The sequence below is a fragment of the Danio rerio genome, chromosome 7, assembly GCF_049306965.1.
Source record: "Danio rerio strain Tuebingen ecotype United States chromosome 7, GRCz12tu, whole genome shotgun sequence".
Taxonomy (NCBI): Eukaryota; Metazoa; Chordata; class Actinopteri; order Cypriniformes; family Danionidae; genus Danio; species Danio rerio.
In genome coordinates, this window is record NC_133182.1 from 4,978,261 (window position 1) to 5,000,617 (window position 22,357).

At 38.8% G+C, this 22,357-nt stretch overlaps 1 protein-coding gene across 4 annotated transcripts in view; it reads left to right on the forward strand.

Moving 5' to 3' along the window:
- Window positions 1-22,357, forward strand: part of si:cabz01074944.1 — a 44,923-nt gene that overhangs the window by 16,020 nt on the left and 6,546 nt on the right. The window contains exons 2-6 of one of the 4 annotated variants that reach the window (XM_005172150.6): window positions 2,316-2,624; window positions 7,632-7,892; window positions 16,478-16,579; window positions 19,316-19,380; window positions 20,750-20,824. In XM_005172150.6, the coding sequence (XP_005172207.1) occupies window positions 2,316-2,624; window positions 7,632-7,892; window positions 16,478-16,579; window positions 19,316-19,380; window positions 20,750-20,824 (812 nt within the window). Of the gene's footprint in view, window positions 1-2,315; window positions 2,625-7,631; window positions 11,437-12,378; window positions 12,707-16,477; window positions 16,580-19,315; window positions 19,381-20,749; window positions 20,825-22,357 lie in introns of those variants that run through there. The other 3 variants (XM_073907990.1, XR_012383015.1, XR_012383014.1) reach the window with 3 other exon arrangements.

The following is a 22,357-nucleotide window of genomic DNA, read 5'->3' on the forward strand; positions in this document are numbered from 1 at the left end:
CAATAGCGTTTTTAATGGATAACAGAGTGTTTTTGTGACACACAACTTAGAAATGTGTCTATTAAAGCCGTTATAATCTGTCACATGTGGTTCAAGCGCGTCAAAAATACGAGAAAAACGTTCTCCTAGTTTACGTGTCTGCCGTCAGAAATACTGTGTGTGTGTTTTCCCGGCCTGTCAGCTGTTAGCTCAGCGGCTCTTTAACACACACAAACACACACACACACACCACACACACAGAGAGAGAGAGAGAGAGAGAGAGAGAGAGCAAACCAGAGTACTGGCATGAAACTTAACAGGTATGAAAGTTGTGCAATTTACAAAAATGAGCAATAAAAGTCTGTTATTGATCCTCTGCTGCTGATTTGCTGTTCATTCTAATCGCGAGCCGTTTGTGTTTCATGTCGTGTGTTGTTTTTACCACGGTGTGTTTTTCTGTCATGTGAAATGACACTAGCCTATATTTTCACGTTGTCACAGTTATTAAATCAGTGTGTCAGTGGCACAGTACAGGCTACGTGTGTGTGTCAAACATTTTGGTGAATTACATTAGTTTGGGCTGGCTATTTATTTGAAATAAAGAGAAAATGTTGACTTTAGCGATGACGAGGCTTCATTTAAACTGCAGAAGATGCCGTCTGACGAGGGGAAAACGCCTCACAGCAGCTGTTTTCCATCCTATTAGATCGCATTTCTTTAAATGATCAGTCCAGGAGATGATGCTGATGGACAACAGTATTAGTTCAAAGATGATAAAAGCAGGTAAAATAGATTAAAACTATCGTTTCAAAACTGTCCAAATGTGACTGTTTACACGCATCAGCTGCCGAACGGAATTTCTTCGCTTTCTCCTTGCGCATACACGCAAAGCATCATGGGTCATTTTGCGTTCCAAGAAAAAGGTCTATAGACGAAACATGATTGATTTTATTTCATTTAATATTTTTGCATTTATGAGGAAAAAGTGTTGTTATGGATGTGACATCTGTCTGTTATGTTTGTGACCGATGTGAAATTTACATTTGTGTGACTTTGGTAAATCAAATATAATAATTTGAAAGCACTGACAGAGACAGTTTTGAGTATTTCTAAAGTACTGTAAAATACTTGCTAACACAAAAAAACTTATATGTATGCATACATTTTATGGAGATGCACTCCCACCGCAGATCCTCCCAATTGATCTAACATTATAGATTCTTTGCAAATAGACATATTAAGTCATCTGGTGAAACTGTATTCATATGGCTATATATATATTGCAAAATAAAAAAAAATAATCGCAATATTGGATTTTTTTAATATCGTGCAGCCCTAAATTAAAGAGAGAACTGTCATTATAAGCAGAATTCAGACACAGATGTGCTTTTTTTTTAGCTTCGAAGTTAAACTTAAGAGACAATGGAAGTTGTTAATGTTGATGAAATGTGTTGAATATAAAAATATACTGCAAAAAATAACCATTACTTAGTATTCTGTATTATGTTATTCATGATTTTATTGTTTATTTCTGCTTTTGAATTGCATTATGGGATCTTGAGCTTTCTTCCAACAGTTTTCAAGCTTTAAAGGTTTAAAAAGTGACATTTATGAATAGGGTCGGGCCAATAAACATTATACTATATTAAAATCGCGATAACATTTATGTCAATAACAATAAGTTCTGGACTTTTTTACTCTATATTGATCTAAAAGCCGATCACACAGCAGAAATGTGCAACAATGGGAATTTAGAAGTGTATTGTTATTAGAGATGTACCCAATTTTCGGCTGCCAAAAATTTATCAGCCGAAAATATGTTACGCCATTTAAAGGACTTTCTCATTTTTGTAGCTTCAGTCATTGTGGGGTACTCTTTTAAATCTGGAAGCATTAACAACTGATATCGAAATACATATTGTAGTTCAATATAAAAAAATTATTATTGAGATAATTTTTACCATATTACCGAACCCTATTTATGAACATTTTAAAATAGTTTAAAGTGATATATTGTCTAGTCGGTGTAGTGTATATTTTGCTACAACAACTTTGTAATAAACTGCCAGTACCTGGACTCATTTTTCTAGATATTATCTCCGATACATATTATTTTAAACTACTAAAATATCACTAAAAGTCACTGTTAAATTGTACAGTTGAGTTTTTAACATCAGAAGTGGACAGAGCAGAGATCAACATCCCATAATGCAATTCCCAACCCTAAATAAACGAAAAACGCTTTACAAAATACAGAAACTGTTCATTAACAAATATTTTTACAGTGTAATATGACTCAAGTATTTAATCTGCTTTTATTATTTCTGCATTTCTAGGGTCATGTGCTGATGATGAGGTCGTGCACAAAGCTGTCGGAGACTCACTGGATTTACCTGCTAATCAACCAAAAGACAATCTAAATGTAGAATGGAAATTTAATGGGGACACATTTGCTGAGTATGAAGAAAATCAGTTCAAACCAGTGGAACAATCATTATTTCCTGAAAGGATACAGCAGAATAATGACAATATCAGTGTAACAATAGAGAATCTAAAACATCAGGATTCTGGAAACTTCACAATTGTTGCAAAGAAAGTAGGAGGTCGTCAACATCCAACAAAACTGATCGTGCTGCATGTTCATGGTGAGTTTAATTACTTTTATTCTGGCAGCATATTACTATAAAACTACACAACAAGATAAACATTTAAGAACTGACTAACATGTTTGTATAATTAGAGGAAAAAAGTGCAAAAAAATTACAAATCAAATCACTTTCATTGTTTTTTTATGATGCTGTGACAATAAAAGGGATTTGATGTGAACACTTTTTCACTGCTGCTGCCACTGAGTTCTGATCTGGCTAATTTTGCAATATGTGGGTAGGATTGTTTGTTCATCTTCCACCAGTCAAGAACATTCATTTAATTTTCCATGACAGCGGTTTCAGTGTAGTGAGTGACCTCTTCATCTTCCCTGTCAGCTCGCTGTACATTGCTGTTTAGTGCTCTACCGTAATACGCAGTGTATGAGCGACCGCCGAAATACCTTGGCGGCTAGAATGACCGTTCATATTGAACTAGCAGCTGGCCTGACCGCAGTCAAAATTTACTCTTCTTGACTTCTCCGTCATCATTTGTTTCACCTTTAAAGAGATGGATTTTAATGTTGTAAAAAACGATTTGATTACTTCCTCGCGCTAATCGAAATGCATCACATGACTGTTTATTTACTGCGCAAGCCCAAGCCTGACCCTGTCTAAAAGGTGTTCAGGCGTTGGGTTGGAGCAAAGATCTTCAGCTCTAGTCTGAACTAATCATTTAACATTGTTAGGTCTAGCTGCAAACAATGCAGGGATTAACCTGGACCCGCTATGACTAGCTGCTACAACGTCCCGCAGGTGTTATCCTCCTTTCATGTGCGATTCGACGGCTTTGAGCCCCATGATCCCTAACGAAAAAGCCTTTTTGCAGAGTTTACACATTGCCTCATCGCCACGTCGTTAAATTGACACTTTCCCATCTTTGCATTTTGAACCTCACCTCGACAACTGCGTAATGACAGCATGCAGGTGCACACCGCCATAAGGGTCTGTAGCCGACCTACCGTAATAAGCTAATAAATCACGGAGATGGTCATTTCTCTACTGTTTCATACACACTAATTTGATCAACTATTAGATTTTTACAGTGGACCACTGTGCTTCCCTATCGTCATTAAGGACACTGGCTGAAAACGTAATACCTACTGCCCCTTTATGTTAAATTTAAGACAATTTAAGACCTTAATTTCCCGGATTTTAATTTAAGACATTTTAGGACTTTTTAAAGACCCGCGGTTTTTAAGGACGCAGTGGCGCAGTAGGTAGTGCTGTCGCCTCACAGCAAGAAGGTCGCTGGGTCGCAGGTTCAAGCTTCGGCTGGGTCAGTTGGCATTTCTGTGTGGAGTTTGCATGTTCTCTCTGTGTTCGCGTGGGTTTCCTCCGGGTGCTCCGGTTTCCCCCACAGTCCAAAGACATGCTGTACAGGTGAATTGGGTAGGCTAAATTGTCCGAAGTGTATGAGTGTGAATGTTTCCCAGAGATAGCTGGAAGGGCTGGAAGGGCATAAAAACGTGCTGGCGGTTCATTCCGCTGTGGCGACTCTGGATTAATAAGGGGACTAAGCTGATAAGAAAATGAATGAATGAATGAAACATCATCATTATTATAATTAATAATATTATTATTCCTAAAGTTATCCTGACAAACTATATATCATATGCATATGGCAAACATGTATAAACTCAAAAGACAAGGTGACAGACAATTGGTAAAATAATAATAAAACATTCAGAAAATAAAATATAGAATTTCATTAACAAATGAACTCTAAACTAAAGTAAAATATAAGTGACAGTGAATTCTTTAAATGATTAGAAATACATTAAAATTATTGGTGGGCAACGTGGAATGATGTGGTTATTTCAGTCATGTAAATAAAATTATATATATTTTTTTTAATTCTTTGCCACATTGATAATACATAAAAATGTGAAAAAACACACTGGTTATGATTAAGCTGTAAGCAAATATTTTTATCTGTATTTAAAACTGTCATGACTGTTTGTCCACAAGATGCCACTGTAGTTGACCAGCTACTCCCAGCGAACTACAGTGGCTTAAGAACTACATATCCACACATTCCTTCGTGCATACACCCGGTCTTTCATATACACTGATTGCAATCACAGCTGTCTCTGTTTCCCCGTTAATTACCTGGACTATACAGTATATTCAACTATTCCACCTCTGTTTGTTAGTTCGTCGTTCGTCTTTGTCGGTATGTTGGTTCCTGCTTCCAGTCTGTATCCTGTTATTCTTGTTAAAGTCTAGTTCAAGTTTAATACTGTTTGAGTCCTCATTTGTTTGTTTTGTTTGTTACTTTGGATTTTTGTCACTTTCTCTGCAAAATACTATATTAAACTGCACTTGGATTCTACAACCTGTTTTTGTTGCTGTTTTGATCACCCTAACGTGACAAAAACAGAACAAAAAAAATGTTATCAGAATAAGTGGCTAAAAAAATATGTACACTGAATATAGATTTCAAAATGGAGCCTATTATGCATAATAATTTTTTATAAGGGGTTTAACCAGCCTCTAAATGGTATAAATTAATTAAATTTATTTGTAATAATAAACGGTCTGCAGAAACATTTTGACTGACATTCAACCCTTTAAAGGGGCACGAAACACCAAAACACATGTTTTGAGCTGTTAACAGTCATATATGTGTCCCACACTGCCATAAACACTATTAAGACACATAAATTACCGTAAAAAGGTAAAATTAATTACTTTTGCGTTATTTTGAGCAAATTCGTACTTCCGGTTTGAAACTAATTTTTGAAGCTGCGTCACGGCCATGAGATCTTAGCGTGTATTCCAGCGTGTAGACTGGACGTCTGTACCTGGGTGTTCCGTATTACGTCTCTGAGTGCGTTGCATTCATTCATGAGTATGGCTTGGTTCAAACCAATCAGCGCGCTTCATTATGTATGCGCTGCAATTTCATTAATATGCATGCTAGATTTCTTAGACTGTCCCTGAAACAGTGTTCAGACGGCAGAGAGACGACATGCGTCGTGTTGCCAAAAGTTGTGGGAAAAGAAACAGAATTGTTTGGAGATGCGGATCGCAAGTGTTGCTTTTATATTGTGAAGGTTCTGTTTCATTTTCTCTCTATGAAATGCTGCTGGACTCACGTGTGGATCAGAGCACGTGGTGCGCGGCTGAAATGTGTTTGTTTGGAACATTTTTTACTCGAGAGCATTTCTCATCAATGGTGAGATCCGGATTTGCTGCTCGTCTCCTTTACAAAAAAGACGCAGGTACAGTACGTGTTGATTATTCTCACTACAGATTCGGTAAGTGTGTGCAATCAGTGCCCTTTCTTTGTTCATTCAGATGGCAAAGTTATAGTTGGTATGGTCAGCTGTACTCTTTCAGTGTTTAAAGACAGACCTTAGTCAAAATGATTTCTAAGTTACTTAGTTTACAGTACGTTAATATCACTACAATATTGAAAGATCCGCTGTAAATGCTGCTCTCTGAGTGTAAACACGTGAACACTGTAAGCAAACTTTTGCCGACCGTCGTGTTGAATGTTGTGCCACATTTTGTGACAGGATAGTCTACACACACACACGGCTTTCTGACCTACTGAGTGCATCCGAGTTACAGAGAAATGCAGAGGCTTTTTTGCCTGTTATATGTCATGCGGTATCAAACATTTCACCGTCATTAAACACACCTCTCCCTTGCGTGTGTGTGTTTTTCCTCGGTCAGCAGCGCGTGCACAAATGGCAACTCCCATTTTTATTCAAACCCTGCCCATTTTCCCTCCCCCGACACTCCCACCCAAACAGAGCTAGACACACCCACTTTCCTGACTTTTTCCAAACTAGAGGTGTGAAAACATCCTGCTGAAACAGGGGGTTTCATGGCCCTTTAAGAAGGAAAGCCCTGCCCATGCTGACACACAGGCATTTGTAGCTCTGCCCTCTTTTGAAAAGAACACAATCTCATTTGAATTTAAAGTGACAGTCACTAAAATAACACATTTAGGATCAAGCCTATATAATGGTCAGTTTCAGAGAGTTATAATATCTGTGCAATATCTGTGGGCTATTTTGAACTGAACACCAAAGGGGGTTTGTAACATACACACTCTAGGGATATCAGAGACCTGTTTACATCTTGTAAAAATAGATAAACCTCCATAAAAAGATGGCAAGCTTTTACCTGTTTTGTGGAAACATGCAAAGTGTGGTATATGAGCCAACTGACCATGGCAGAAAAAGTGTGATTACAAATCATTAACTGCATTAGGTTATTTTGTTGAATTCAATTGGTGTTGTGCAAAAAACTGCAAGAAAATAATCCTTTATTTGTTGACAAAATGTCCTTGTCAATATTATTCAAGTTAAAAGTAACAAAGTTGTTGTCGTCACACTTCCCCCCCTAGTGAGTCTGGTTCTCTCAAGGTTTTTTTTTCTTCACTTTCCTATTGGTGAAGTTTTTTATTTTGCCTCTCCGCTGTCGCCACTGGCTTGCATGGTTCAGGATCTGAACAGCTACTCATCATTGAATTCACTCTTCAGTGTTGGACTCTCAATAATGACTTCAAACCACACTGAACTGAGCTAAACTGAACTTAAACACTAAATGAACTACCCTGATCCAGTTACTATGACCATTTACAGTATGTGAAGCTGCTTTGACACAATCTACATTGTAAAAGCGCTATACAAATAAAGCTGAATTGAATTGAATAGTGTTCATTTTACCTGCAAACTGCAGTCAAACATGTTTCATAAAAATGTAAGTTGAAGCACATGTTTTCTATGAACCTGTGTTAAAACAACAGTATGCAGCAGCAAGATCTGAACATGTCTCAAATGCCACACTCTGTATGCACTTGGGTTGCTTACAATGGGGATCAAATGCATGTCTTTTAAGTCTGAGACCGTAGTGTTTCTCATTTGCCATCTTAGCTTTATAAGGGTGCACCCATGAAATTATCATCAGCTGAAAGTGTTTGGTATTTAAAACATGTACTGTTACACCGCTAGTATATTCAACTAACTGCTGTATATAATTCTCCAACAGATCGCGTCAAAAATGTGCAGATTGACTACAAGATTTCCCGTCTGTCAAAAAACTGCACGTTTCATCTCCATTGTGAAACACTGGATGATCTGAACTCGTCCTACAGCTGGAGCAGTGATCAGGGCAAGAGTCTCGGACCGCAGCTAAACATCAGCCTCCATCCAGCAGAGAGCAGGAAAGTCTCATGCACAGCGAACAACACTGTCAGCCAAAAGAGCACTGAGAAGACTCTAGTGTGCACTGAGGAATCTAAATATACAGGTACAGGTCTGGATTGAAATAATGAACTACTCTAGTCACAATGAATATACATTTACCCATTTTTATGGAGTTTATTATTGTCAATTTATTTGTGCTATTTTTTTTATTATTATTTGATCAAAATAACTTCTGCGACCATTTTATAGAGGTCACTCACTGGAGGTCCACTAATAGCAAAACCACACTTATCCAATCGTTTTCAATTCAATGCATCATGAGCTTCATTTTTTGTTTTGTACCATTCGTGAGGTCCACTTGTAAAGTTAGCAAGATTTACATAAATATTATAGTTTAGTTTGCATGTTTAACAGCAGACAGCGCTCTAGGCTAGTTTTGAACAGCAGACAGCGCTCTAATTAGGGCTGCTCGATTATGGGAAAAATAATAATCATGTTTTTTTTAGGTCATAACTGTAATCATGATTATTCAAAACGATTATCAGTTGAACTCAAAATTATTTGCCCTTCAAAGTCTTGAATTAAAAAGCTTGTTGAATGTCACAAACTGAAAAAAATAATACACCGTATTAACAAGTTCTTGATTTTAATGACTTGAATTCCAGGGTTTGTATTTTTAGGTGCTGAAATTTAACATATCTGTTTATTTAAGCTGTGAATATTTCAACAAAAAAATATTTCAAACACGTTTTCAAACTAAAAAATTCAATAATTCATATTAAATTTTCAGATTTCACTTACAAAATATTCAATACCCTTTAAAAATACGATGTATAATATTCAAAAGGCAATCTTCAGCTCATTTTATTTCAGTTCAAATATTCGCTTCCATAAATTCAGTGGATCAAATTCGACTGATAACATTACAATGACATCGAATGATTCAACATTACATCCGGGAACTGCAGGAGAAGCAATAGATTGCAGATTGAAGATCGCCAGCTGCTCTAGCTTTCACCAGCAGGTGGAGAAGGAATAATGTAAGATTTTTAACCCAGTAAACAGGCGAGAAAAAGGCTAATAAAGGCACAAAAGTAGCATTTAATTTTAATATCAATGCCTTGAACATTATAAATAATAAAAAGTATGAGTAAAATGAGTAAATGAGGTTTTGGTCATCTATATTTGCCCTTATGTAACGGAAGCCAGCTGGTAATCGCGTAAATCTCACTCCTCGCATCCAACGACAGGTATGATTTAAGGTTGGTTATGGATGGGCCGTCTAATTTAAAATAATTTAACATGCGATTGCATTTAAGGGGCGTCTTCAGTTATTCACACAGAACCGTCTAATATGGCATAACTATAAGGAGTAATGTTTGCGCTGTTTAAACGCAGCTATGTCAGGATTGGGATTGACTGACTGACTGAAAGGTGCGTGATTCGTGAGGCCAGCAAACACGACGTATAGCCGTTTCACTTGACTTCAGGATGCATTAATATCACTCTGTAGGTCTATTAGAGAAATTCATAAATATTCCTAGCAAATCTTATAAATGTTGGAGACATACCCATAACATAAAGACACTAAATCACACTTCAGCAGCGTTTAATTGAGAGCGCACAAGAAGATCTGCGCTTAAGCAGCGTATATTTGAGTGCAAGAGGTTTGTGCACGAGCAGAGGAAATCGGCGCACAAGCACAGAGATTCAAATGCTCCTAGGCTATTACATAAATGCAATCCCGACTTGTAATACTGCGCTCACTCTACTGCGATCTACTGCGCTGGTAGATCTGAGTAAAAAAGGCCTACCAACACAGCTGGAAAAAATCCTAGAGGAAACACTGTGATGCAATAATTGTTCATCTCGATTAATGGTTTTTCATAATCGTTAGAAGCCAAAATGAAAACCAGATTTTCGATTAATTGCACAGCCCTAGCTCTAATGCCTTGTTTCCAGTGAGTACAGTACAATACGGTTAAGGTACAGTTCAGTATGGGTGACCTTTATCAGAATTGTGTCTCCACTGCGGTACCCTTTTGTTGGGCGTGGTGTTCGACAGAAATGTAATGTAATGTGTATGTATATAGCGCATTTATTGTGTATGGCCATACACCCAAAGCGCTTCACAATCATGAGGGGGGTCTCTCCACAACACCACCAGTGTGCAGCTCCACTTGGATGATGTGACGGCAGCCACAGGACAACAGCGCCAGTGCTTCCCCACACACCAGCTATTGGTGGAGAGGAGAGACAGTGATCGAGCCAATTCGGTGGAAGGGGATGATTGGGAAGCCATGATCATAAGGGCTGATAGAGGGACTTTGGCCAGGGCACCGGGGTTACACCCCTGCTCTTTCACAAGAAGTGCCATGGGATTTTTAATGACCACAGAGAGTCAGGACCTCGGTTTAACGTCTCATCCGAAAGACGGCACCCACTGACAGTATAGTGTCCCCTTCACTTTTACTGGGGCTTTAGGACTCCCACAGACCACAGGTTGAGCGCCCCCTGCTGGCCTCACTAACACCACTTCCAACAGCATCCCAGTGTTCCCTAGTGGTCTCCCATCCAGGTACTGACCAGGCTCAGCCCTGCTTAGCTTCAGTGAGTAACCGGTCTTGGGCTGCAGGGTAACATGGCTGTGGCTAGACAGAAAGCTGCAGTCGACGTCATTCTCGCTTGAAGTTCACATATCGTATGAGAAGCACTTCTTACTAAACAAATGCTTTACATACATGAATACTCATGTATGAATAAATGTTAAAGAGTCCCTATTATGCATTATAAAGGTCATATTTTGGTTTTAGGGGTCTCCAACAACATGCTGATTTGCGTTCAAGATCAAAAAACATGTCTTGCAATATGCATTTATTTTTACCTAATTATCTCAATGACTCCCATTTGATTCGCTCAGCAATTCATTTGTTCCCAAACCCCTCCTTAAGCCTGGTTTATACTTCTGCATCAAGTGATCAGCGTGACCTACGGCGCATGCAACGCGCATAGCTGTGCATTTATACTTCTCCGTGCTCTTTCTGCTGCTCTGCAATAACACTTCTGAAACGCTAGCTGGCAGTGAGGTGTTAATGTTCCTCTGTGTCGAGTTTCTTGGCTGGTGTTTTGTTTTTTCTGAGCGCTTCCTGAATGTACAAGTGGTTCAAACTCGCTCATTTTAAGGCGGGAACCAGCAGACGTGCAACAACTTTAATCATAAGGTAAACACAACAAAACTTTCCATTCGGAGCTGCTTCACGGGACTCCACACTTGTAAACAATCACTCCATTGGGCGTAGCATACGTATGCATTTGACGCAGAAGTATAAATCAGCCTTTAGTGTGAGGCTAATCTGCGCTGATTGGTCTGATGACCCAGTCTGTTGTGATTGGTCGACTGCGTTCAGTGCAGTAGTCAGAGCAGAGAGTGTGGGAGAACCCAATGCAGAAATGCAACAAATCAATGCAGTCAAACACCAGCATATAGTCTACTCTCAACCCTAGCCCCAAGTAATAACAATGGCACACATTCAGTATTAATCCACACATTGGCAAAATTGGCCGCGCCACACATGTGTGAACAGCGTCATGTTTTAATGTGGTTTCGGACGCTATATGTGAGGAGCCCCATGCAGATTTAGCCTGAGGCCCCGTTTACACTAGTGCGTTTTAGTTTGAAAACGCATAAGTTTTGCTACGGTTACGCCATCCGTCCACACTACGCCGGAGTTCTCGAGCGCCGAAAACGGAGCTAACTTCTCGTAAGTTAAGACTTCGCAAGTTTGATCAAGGCTGCAGTCTCCCCCTTCTCAGTTTGATATGGAAAACATACCGAGGACACGGGTAAATCTTCAAAGGGAACAGTGTACTTTATAACTTCATTCACATCACCTTGGCTACGTTGTTTCACTTTCTCAACAACAAAATGTAAACATGATTTAAGGAACTGCCTATTTTCTTTTTAATATTAGCAACTTAACAGACAGCAGAAATGTTGAGGCGTCGTGCTGCATAATGAGCGTCATCTTCACTGTGTGGATATTTATAACAAAACGGAGCCGATAACAACTGTTGCCTTTCAATTTCAGTGAAAATACGAAACGCACCCTCTCTTTTGCTGAATATCAGTTTTAATAATCGATAATTATAAAAGTATAACATACAATAAGTTTATACATTGTAAGAAATAAAGGCAAGCGATCAGTCAATGTACCTGGATTAATCATTAACTTATCTTTGGCTTAACCAAAACATGTTACCCGTGAACAAGTAGCTTAATAGATTCCAATGACCAAAGTCAGGGAATATGTCGTTAGATAAAGACAACAACATGAATGAAATATCACGTTTAGCAAATATAGTGAGATTAGATCCAGCGGGAGATGCGTGATGAGCAGTCCGACAAGCAGAGCTCTCATCTGGGTAGAAATGCTGGAGCGCTTGCCCGAGAGCGTCTGTGTGGTCACGTGATGTGCGTTTTCAGCGTTTTGGTGTGGACGGAGAGCTGTTCAGAAACGCTGGGTAAAACGCGAGTGTGGACGCGGATCGTTTTCATTCTACAACGCCGTTTTAAAACTAAAACGCACTAGTGTAAACGGGGCCTGAGAGATACAGTATAAGCACTGATCTGTAATAGATACGTGATTACAAGCCACTCGGAATGATTACAAGTTACAACAAACTATTACTGTTTCAGCAAACTTAACCATGAGCTGGATGTTTTCATTCACTTAATGCTGCATGGAAGGTAATTTTCAAAAACCCTCTTTAATTACTACAGTATGAACAGGACTTCATTATAGCTGCAGAACAATGATAATGCGAAATAGCCTACTGTACTGTGTGTGCTTATATAAAATAAACAAAACATACATTTGTTTTAGAGATATATACAGTGTCTAAAATTTTACCAGTTACAAAAAAAAAAAAAAAAACAACAACTTTAAAACATACATGTAGGCCTTATTTGGGTTCATATACGATACAAAACACATGTAGTCAATACAAACATCTCATCTTTATTCTTCACCAGCACATGTAACGTTTACATCTTAGAAAGTAGTCTGTCATTCTGAGTTCAAAATAGTCCAAAAGGAGATGATAATAGTTAAACATGGCAATTAGCTCATGTTTAAGGTTGCTGAAAGAATCGTTCGCTTCTTTGTTTTTTCGTGCTTCACTCTTGCGTTTGTCCGTTTCTGAAAGGATCGGATGTCAGAAGCACTTCAATAATCACTCGTACGTCATTATCATCAGCTCAAGAAGTTCGCTATTTTAAATATAGATGCACAGTGAGCACGCGGAAATAGAGCTTCTAGAGAAAGAGAAACCGTTCACGCTTTGCATGGCCTTGTGCATAACAACAGGACACGACAGATTCTGCTCTTCTTCTTGCCTTTGTGGCTGTACATCAAGATGACAACAAGGTTTGTTTTTTGCTCGGGTCGACCATGGCTCGTTATTATATGTATATATTATTACGCTGTAATCTCTCAGCTGTGTTTTGAATCATGGCGCTTCCTGCAATTCAATCCCTTGCAAAGCATGCTGGGAACTATCCATTGCGACTTATCAATTATTAAAACTGACTTAATATTACTAAGTTTGTGCCGATTAGAAAATACTTAAATATTCCGAGTAAATAAATATTAATATTGAACTCTTTCCACTCATTTCATTTATTACATCAAGTAAATGTGTAAAAATAAAAAAAATAAGAGTCAATTTATTAGATTTAACTCCACTAAAGTCATTTCTTTCAGTGTGTTCATCCTCCTGCTTGTGTACGTGCTAGTGACGCTTCTCTGTAAACCAATAGTGTTTAGCTGCGCATCTCACTCCGCCTTCTGGTGCCCTTTTGTTGTGCTAGGTACCCTTTGTAAAGTGTACCCAAAGAGTGGTACAGTTAGCTTTTTGGTACATTTTGACAGTAGAAACGGACATAAAACCGTACAGTACCACTGGTAACGGACCATAAGCTACTTTTAACTAGGCTAGTTCTTAACAGCAGACAGTGCTCTAGTCTAGTTTTAACTGCAGGTGGTGCTCTAGGTTACTTTTTAACCTCAGACAGTGCTCTAGGGTGGTTATTAGTCAAAGTCAGATTTATTGTCAATTCAACCACATGTACAGGACATATAGAGAATCGAAATTACATTACTCTTAGACCCTAGGTGCCTAACATATAGTGCTAATACAAAAAGTAGAGTTTTAAGGAAGAATTTACAATAAATACAATTGTACATAAAATGTAGTCTAAAAACATACGTAAAGAAAAAATTTGTAACTATACAATGACATTAAGGGCATATGGCAATACAAATCTTTAAATTGCCTTTTTAAATAATGAGATTAATGTGAACACAGCTCACAAACACTCTAGTACTTTGCTTAAAACTTTCATAACTGTAATAATGATTATTTTAGGTTCAAGTGGTATTTGTAGGTAATTGGGGCAGAGTGCAGCATAAAGCATATGGCGCCATCTGCTGTTAAAAACTAAGCCAAGAATGCATTTAGGGATGAATAGTCAAGAGCAGGGGTGGCACGGTGGCTCATTAGTTAGCACTGTCGCCTCACAGCAAGAAGGTCGCTGGTTCAAGTCCTGGCTGGTTAAGTTAGCATTTCTGTGTGGAGTTTGCATGTTCTCCCCGTGTTGGCGTGGGTTTCCTCTGGGTGCTTCAGTTTCCCCCACAATCCAATACACATGCGCTATAGGGGAATTGGGAAAAAAATAGCCCGTAGTGCATGAGTGTGTGTGTGTGTGTGTGTGTGTGTGTGTGTGTCTATGTGAGAGTGGGTGTATCCCAGTACAGGGTTGCAGCTGGAAGTGCATCAGCTGCGTAAAACATGCAAGAATAGTTGGCGGTTCATCCTGCTGTGGCGACCCTTGATAAATATGAGACTACGGCGAAAGAAAATGAATGAATGAATATTCATGGGTGCTGCTAAGGGGGGTTAAGTTAGGATGATTCTACAGGCACACACACTTTTAGGGTCCCCTGAGATACTATAAGAGGGCCCAGCCTCCTCCAATAACCACTATCATGTTTTATAGTATAATTACCTCATGTCAAATGATTAAGGGAGTTTTTATTTCTCGGTTCATGATCTTTAAATAAAAGCACGCTCCACCCAGCGGTTTCCTCACTCAATCACTCAGTTTCACAGTGAAATTTGGAAGAAAGAAATATAATAATTACTGCAGCACACAAACCCAATAAATACAAATGAACTTTCTAAACTATTTATTTATTCTCTAAAATTAATAAAAAGCACTAATAAGTCTAGATTATTGATTTTAAAAATAAATATAAATTAATAATCAGCAAAAAGAGCAGAAACCTGTACTACAGAAAGAAAACTGTAGTAGATGCTACTGTAGGACAAAGTTATACAAACGTAAAATTTAAGGTTCTTTACAGGTATTAATTAATCAATGAAAAAACTGTACAAAAGCACGCACATCTCTCTAAATTGGGTGCTCAGCCAAAACCGCAAAAAGTGCAAATAAATGTCAATCAAAGGCGGCAACACCAAGGCTCCAAAAATACAAATTTATTAAATTAAAAAGGCTGACACAGAGCGTGCCAGCAAGCTCTGTGTCAGCCTTTTTAATTTAATAAATTTGTATTTTTGGAGCCTTGGTGTTGCCGCCTTTGATTGACATTAATTAATCAATGAAATACATGATAAATCACTACAATATACTCATTCCACAAACGCTTCTCTAGAGATTATTCTTAGGTTCATGAAAATGATGTTTACACTAGAAAAGGTTTCTTTGGCATCACATTTACATTAATTAAACACACAAATTCATCCTAAACTTTTATGTAAGCATTTTACTGCATATCACACTGGAACAAATAAAATTTTAATTTAAACAACTTGCATATGAAGATAACAGAAGCACTTCACATCCCCACAGATCAGTCATAACAGCTTCATCATCACTATTAAGGCTCCTTTATTTACTTTTATTTTTATCAAGAGTCCACACTTAGCTGATGATTGATTATAAAGCTTGTTTGGCATGCTGTCCCGGGAGAGAGCCCTAAGCTTATAAGATCCTCGAGCCCGGGGCCCCCTCCTGTTGCAGGGCGAGAGGGGAGTTTGAGCTCAGGTAGGACTGGAGAACTCCCCTGCTGGAGTAGCTAATGAACAGATAGTGATTGCTCTTAAGAGATAACTACTTGCTAGGAGCATGTGTATGGTGTCGGATTAGTCAATTAACTTAAGTTGCATGTTTTTCGATGGTGGGAGAAAACCAGGGAACCTGGGGGAAACCCACGTGAGCATGGGGAGAACGTGTAAACTGCACACAGAAAGGTTGGCTGGCTTGGTAAGGACTAACCAGTGACGTTCTTGCTGTGAGGCAACAGTGAAAACCACTGGGAAAGGAGTAGGAAAGGAGTAGGAGTGGAAGGGGGGATTCTTCAAAATGAAGATGGCTGTAATATGGAACTAAGGGTATTTATAGTGGCTTAGGAATCGTCTGATTGGTGAATAGATAATGCAGGCCAGCTGTGTTCAATCATAAGCACATGATCCTCTAGAATTAGTTTATTAATAAACTCTACTTTAAGAGGGCCATTGCTGTTTTTTTATGTTAGATTCTTCAACATGCATGTTTTGGATTAGAAGTTGTTCCTTAATTGTGTTGTACTCATTAAACTCTTTCTTTAGGTTTCCGTCAAGAGCTCTGGTTGACTATAAGCATCAGTATCCTTGCTATTGTCATACTCAGCGGAATAATCATAGCGTGCTTTCGGTGGAGGAAGCGTAAAGGTGAGTTTACATGCAGAAACATGACAATATACAGTTTAAAATTATCAAAATCATCCAGCCTCCTGTCTAATACTTACCAAAACTTTCTCAAGTATTGTTTAACAGAAAGGAGCGGATATATTGATTTGGGGACCCCAAGCAATTCCAGCCAGGGAGCCCAATAGTCCTAAAACGCACCCTCTGTCCTTTCAATTGTTTTAATTTATTTATACTGGTTTTTTTTCCTCTCCTTCTCTACATTTTATCCTAATGTATTCTCTACTTTTGAAATTATTTGTTTTTGTAGATGTAATAATTGAAGTTTCAATTTTATTTGTTAAATCCTCACAGTACAAAATATAGAAAATGATTTTATTTTTATTTAGGTTTTTTATTTTTCACAAATTTGCAACAATTTCAAAAACTCTTTTTTTACATTGTCATTATGGGGTATTGTGTGTGAAATTTTGAGGAAATAAATGAACTCAAACTATTGTGGAATAAGGCTGGAACATAAACAAATGTGGAAAAAGAGAAGCGCTATCAATAGTTTCCGGATGCAATGTTTTTAGTAAAATATTATGTGCTGTCATCCAATGGTCTCTCAATTAGGCATGTGCCGGTATCACATTTTCATGCTGCGATTAATTGATTGAGCTTTTATCACGGTATACGGTATTATCACGGTATTGTAATTTTACAAGAGAAACAGGTAAAAAAACACAAAAAACTTCAGTTTCGTCAACGTAGTAACTTTAATAACTTTTTAATTAACTAAAAGTACTATAAACATTTAAATACAAATAAATATAAATAAAACAATACACAATATAAAAGTAAACTTAAGCAATTATATCAAAGTGAATGTGCAAACTGCAAAAGGACAACATTTGTTATATGTTTTTAAATAGATTTAAGAGCAAAAAAACAATTTTTAAAGAATCAACAATAAACATTTTCAACCAATTCCTGGTATCTCTTCTGGGCGGCCTGGCATATTTTAGTCCTCGAAATTAAAGTGCAAAAATGAGAGCATGTTCATTTTTTCTGGCTTGAGCTTTGAACGCTGAGGTGAGAGGATATGTCCACTGGCACTAAATACCTTCTCTGAAGGAACACTTGTTGCAGGAATGCAGACAAACTTAGCCAAGGTAGCAAGATGAGGAAGTTCTTCAGCATGCAAACTCCACCACTGCAATGGATCTGCCTCTGATTTTATTAGTGGCAGAGAAAGATACAGTTTGATCTCAGCTTCAGTCTTTGACTTCATGCTGCCCTTACCCTCCTGCTCCATGATGAAGGTCCATATGAAGCCTGACGCTGGAATGCCTCTTGAACTGTTGGCTGAACGATGGCTTCAGCTGAAGATGAACCAGCACTGCTAGATGCATGGCCACTCTGTAAAATAGGAATGAAAAATATTACTTCATACCTCTGATAATTTAAATAAAAGATGCTGTTCAGACAGAGAATACAAGCAAAGTAAATTTTTTCGTTTTTTTTGTTTTTAGGTTAAAAATAAACCAAGTTCCAACTTTCAACTAAATGCATCTGTCATTTGATACTATATTTTAGTAATAGAAGACACACGATGATGAGCTTAAGTTTTGCACTTTACTTGTACTCTCTTGTAAACATGTAAACATCAAGTTTACTCGCACTGTGTGAAAATGTATGATTGTGTTGCATTCCTTTTTTAGCTTAAAATCAAATTATTCTGCCTAATTTCCATTATTAAATTACAGAACTTACTTTTAGCTGAGTATTGTATTTTGTTGTTAAAATACGAGACGCAAACTTAAGTGTAGTGTAACCAGAGGAGTTCATGCTAACTCTTAAACTAACGTTACATGGAAGCAAGCAACATGCAGCAAATGGAAATAAGTTAACGTAATTTTGCCATCCTGTCTTTCAAATAGTTGTTTTATGTGGTATTCAGCATGAGAAAAGAAGCGTCTTACCTTTATCTCCCTGAATTGCAGTGGATGGTTGTCGCGAATATAAGCGAACATGTTAGACGTGTTCCTGTGTTTAGCAGCCACTTTCCGTCCACATGTTTTACACAAAGGGAAACCGTCTTCGATCAGCAATCCCTCTACATTTTTTTGAAACCCAAAATATTTCCAAACCTCTGGCTTTACCATTTTTGAAGGGGGATAAATTCTTCGTGTGAGGATTAGAGTGCGGTTGCAGCGGCGGCGCGCACTGCGTGCACACAGTGCTTCTACATGTGGGGATTGTTTACATCAGGGTGCGCATCAGTTCTGCGCAGCATATACGCAGTGTTTCTTCAAGCGGTTGATGGAAAATAAGCTAAAGGGGGATAAATTGTCGGCAGCGTTCCTCCTTCCGCCATACTTCTTCTTCGTGTGAGGATTAGAGTGCGGTGGCAGCGGCGGCGCGCACTGCATGCACACAGTGCTTCTACATGTGGGCATTGTTTACATCAGAGTGCGCATCAGTTCTGCGCAGCATATACGCAGTGTTTCTTCAAGCGGTTGATGGAAAATAAGCTAATGCACGTTCTAAAAATATAAATTCGGATCTATTATTTTTCACGGTATTTTGAAGTGCCCGCGATAACAATATCGTGCATATTCATTACCGTGATTTATCGCATTACCGAAAACCGGCACAAGCCTACTCTCAATTAAACAGCACATGGGAAATATTTGAAGAATTAAAATGTCACAGGAGGGCTTATAATATTGTCTTCAGCTGAATATTATACAGACCTCATTATCTGATATATTTCAGGACAAACTGAAAGTGAAGCTGGGATCACGGTCTATGAAGACGTCAACCCTGAAGGCCCTGCAAAGGTGAGCAGCTTATTTCCGTCTTACCAATCAGACATCTCAATGTTTTCACATCCAGACAAATCTGCGAGAGGACTCTCTCTAAATACAGCAGTGAAAATAAGTATTGAACAAGATGTCATGCTTTTTCCTGGGAATAATATCTCTAAAGGAGCTGTTGACAAGGAATTGAACTAGATTTGGGCAAAAACCTCAAACAATACTTTATTTAAAAGGCTTTTTTGGTAATGTCAGCTTGAAGACGTCTCTCATATGGAGAATTAAGCCACATGCATTGCTCAGGTGCGAGTTTCTCACTGACTTCAACAGAGAATCTTGCTGCTTCTGTGGGTCTCGCAATGGTGTAGCGGATTAGGGGGCCCTGCGTCATCGCAATTTTCAATAATTGAAAATCCGGCAACCGCATCAAACTCTTGGGAACAACTGTGGTCGGAACCAAAGTTCACAGGTCTGTGTTCTCTGAACTTCTCTCAAGCGGTGGACTACTCCATTCTGATTGCTTGCCGCCGAACCGCGTCATATCATACCATAAAGTTTACTTGATTTCAAGTCTCCTCGACGCCCACATGGGAGAAGACGCGCCGTGCTGTTACTCGCCGCCGATTGTCATTGAAAATGATTGACTTCTGGCTACTTTGACGCTCTCGCCACTTCCGGTTTGTGATCGCTCCTCAGTTTGTGAAGGCTTCCACGTGTTGTCGCTCCACCCCGCCTCCCTTCCCCGCTCCTCAATTAGTGATCGTTGTCGTCTCCAACCCCCCCCTCCTTATCAGAGGGCCCCGTCAGTGATCCCTGCAGGAGGGCCTCCGCTTTTTGCGCTACACCACTGGGGTCTCGTCTATCAAATCTGAGCTTTATTTTGTATTCTCTATTGGATTCGGCTCAAGTGATTGGCTGGGCCATTCTACAGCTCATTATCCTGCTGAAATGTCCACCCTGGATTCATCTTCATCCTCCTGCTAATGTAGATGTAGGACTGAAGCAGCTGCTATTCATTTACACAGAGGAGGGGCAAAGGGTTGCTGAAGAACTACTGAGAGATTTCAGCTGCTGTCTGGGCATTCACTGCCCAACTACACCTCCCTTTCTTCATGTGTTCAATGATATTTCCCTGCTTCATTTTATTTCATTACACAGAACTTCATTAGTTTTGTTTTCTTTATGGATTTCTGTGGTTGTTATAAACATCCGGGGAAAGTTTCAAGTCAACAGCACCTTTAGAAATATTTAGAAATGGTGACGTGATCAATACTTGTTTCCCCCGCTGTACTTCCTAGACACAGTTGTTTATTTAGATGCATACCAGCGTGATTATTAGAACAGAAATGAGGAAATGTGTCCAGCAGCTCACCTGATATGATCTGCATTACAGAAGCGAACTGAAAGTGTTGTGAACGGGATGTCCATTTATGAAACAGTGGACGACATCAAAGTCGATAAAAACTTGGTGAGTACTCAATTTATACTTTCTCTGGCCACTTTATAAGGTCTTCCTTAATAGTACCAGATCAGAAACACTTTCGCCTTCAGAACTGCCTTAAATCAGTGTATTGAATAAGTAAGGACAGTTGGAAGCAGGCCCAGATTGGTTAATCGGGAGGACCGAGAGAATTCCCGATGGGCCGATCTGTTCTTTGGGCGCGAGGGCTGGTGTCCCTAGCTTATTGTACTCTCAGTAGTCTTACTTTTTATTTATTTATTTATTTATTTGACCATATTCTCACTCTTTTATTCATTATTTTGCTGCAGCTTTGCTCTTTTTATTTATTTTCTCGCAGCCCCGTGAGCAAAATGCAGCCTGCAGGTTAATTACGTGACTATCATTCGACCCCAAACAGCGGCACCTTAGTGAATATAAGAATTCGTATAATTAATATTAATGAATTTTACTGTGGTTAAAAGAGTCTTGCAGATGACAGTGCAATACTTATTTTTTCCTCCAACCTCACCAGCATAATAGCAACATTGTGGTCCAGCGGTCAGCACAATGCGTTACAATGTCGTCGACCCAAGTTCGAATCTCACCAGAGTATTTTTTTTTTCATTTTTAGTGTTAATACATATAATACTGTTTAGGTTACATATGTAGGTGTACATATTTTATTTTTATTTTTTTGTGTGACCACAATTACAAAGGACTGGATATTTATAAAGAATTTAGCACAGAACATTTATTCAGATATTGAAGGAAAAGACGTTGTGATGTTTTAAAGAATACTGTTGGAGATTTAGCTACCCTTTAATGTTCTCATATTTATGAAAAACATTTGAAGTTCTAAAGCAGCCGAGTCCTTGAAAAAGACGTGACAGTGTCATTAGAAACTGAATTGGAAATGACCTTATTTTAATATAGTCAGTTGTGAACTGAGGTGGGCCGATCTAACGCACCATTCACACGGGGCGTCAGCGTCAACACTTCCTATTCACTTTGAATGAGTGACGTCAGGCGTTGCCGAACTGCATTGTGGATTCTTCCGCACCACTTCAGAGGTGTTGCTTGCGGCAGAAGTTGGGACTAGCTCAACTTTTCAAGCGCCGACGGAAGCGTCAGCCAATCAGATCGCTGTATGCAAATACACCAGCTAGACAGTGGCCTATTGCTGACTGAATTTCATTGGCTGACACTGCTATGATGATCGCGTCAGCCCCAACTTCAGACACGCCTTCAGTCAAGCGCTGACGCTGAAGCCACGTGTGAATGGGGCATAAGGCTTGAAACTTCAGGGCTGAAAAGGAGTCTAACTCCGGCCCTGGTTGGAAGTAACACACACCGAACGTGCACATTCACATGCTATTTACAATGAAATGATTCAGATTGAGCTCTGTTTCAAAACTGGAAATCAGCGACAAGCAAAACTTTTTTACATGAGCTTAATTTTTAATCAGTATTTCTAGTAAACTCGATGTGAATCATCAGCAGACACATACACAAAAGCTAGACAGACAGACAGACAGATAGGAGCAGCAGAAAGAGTTTGGT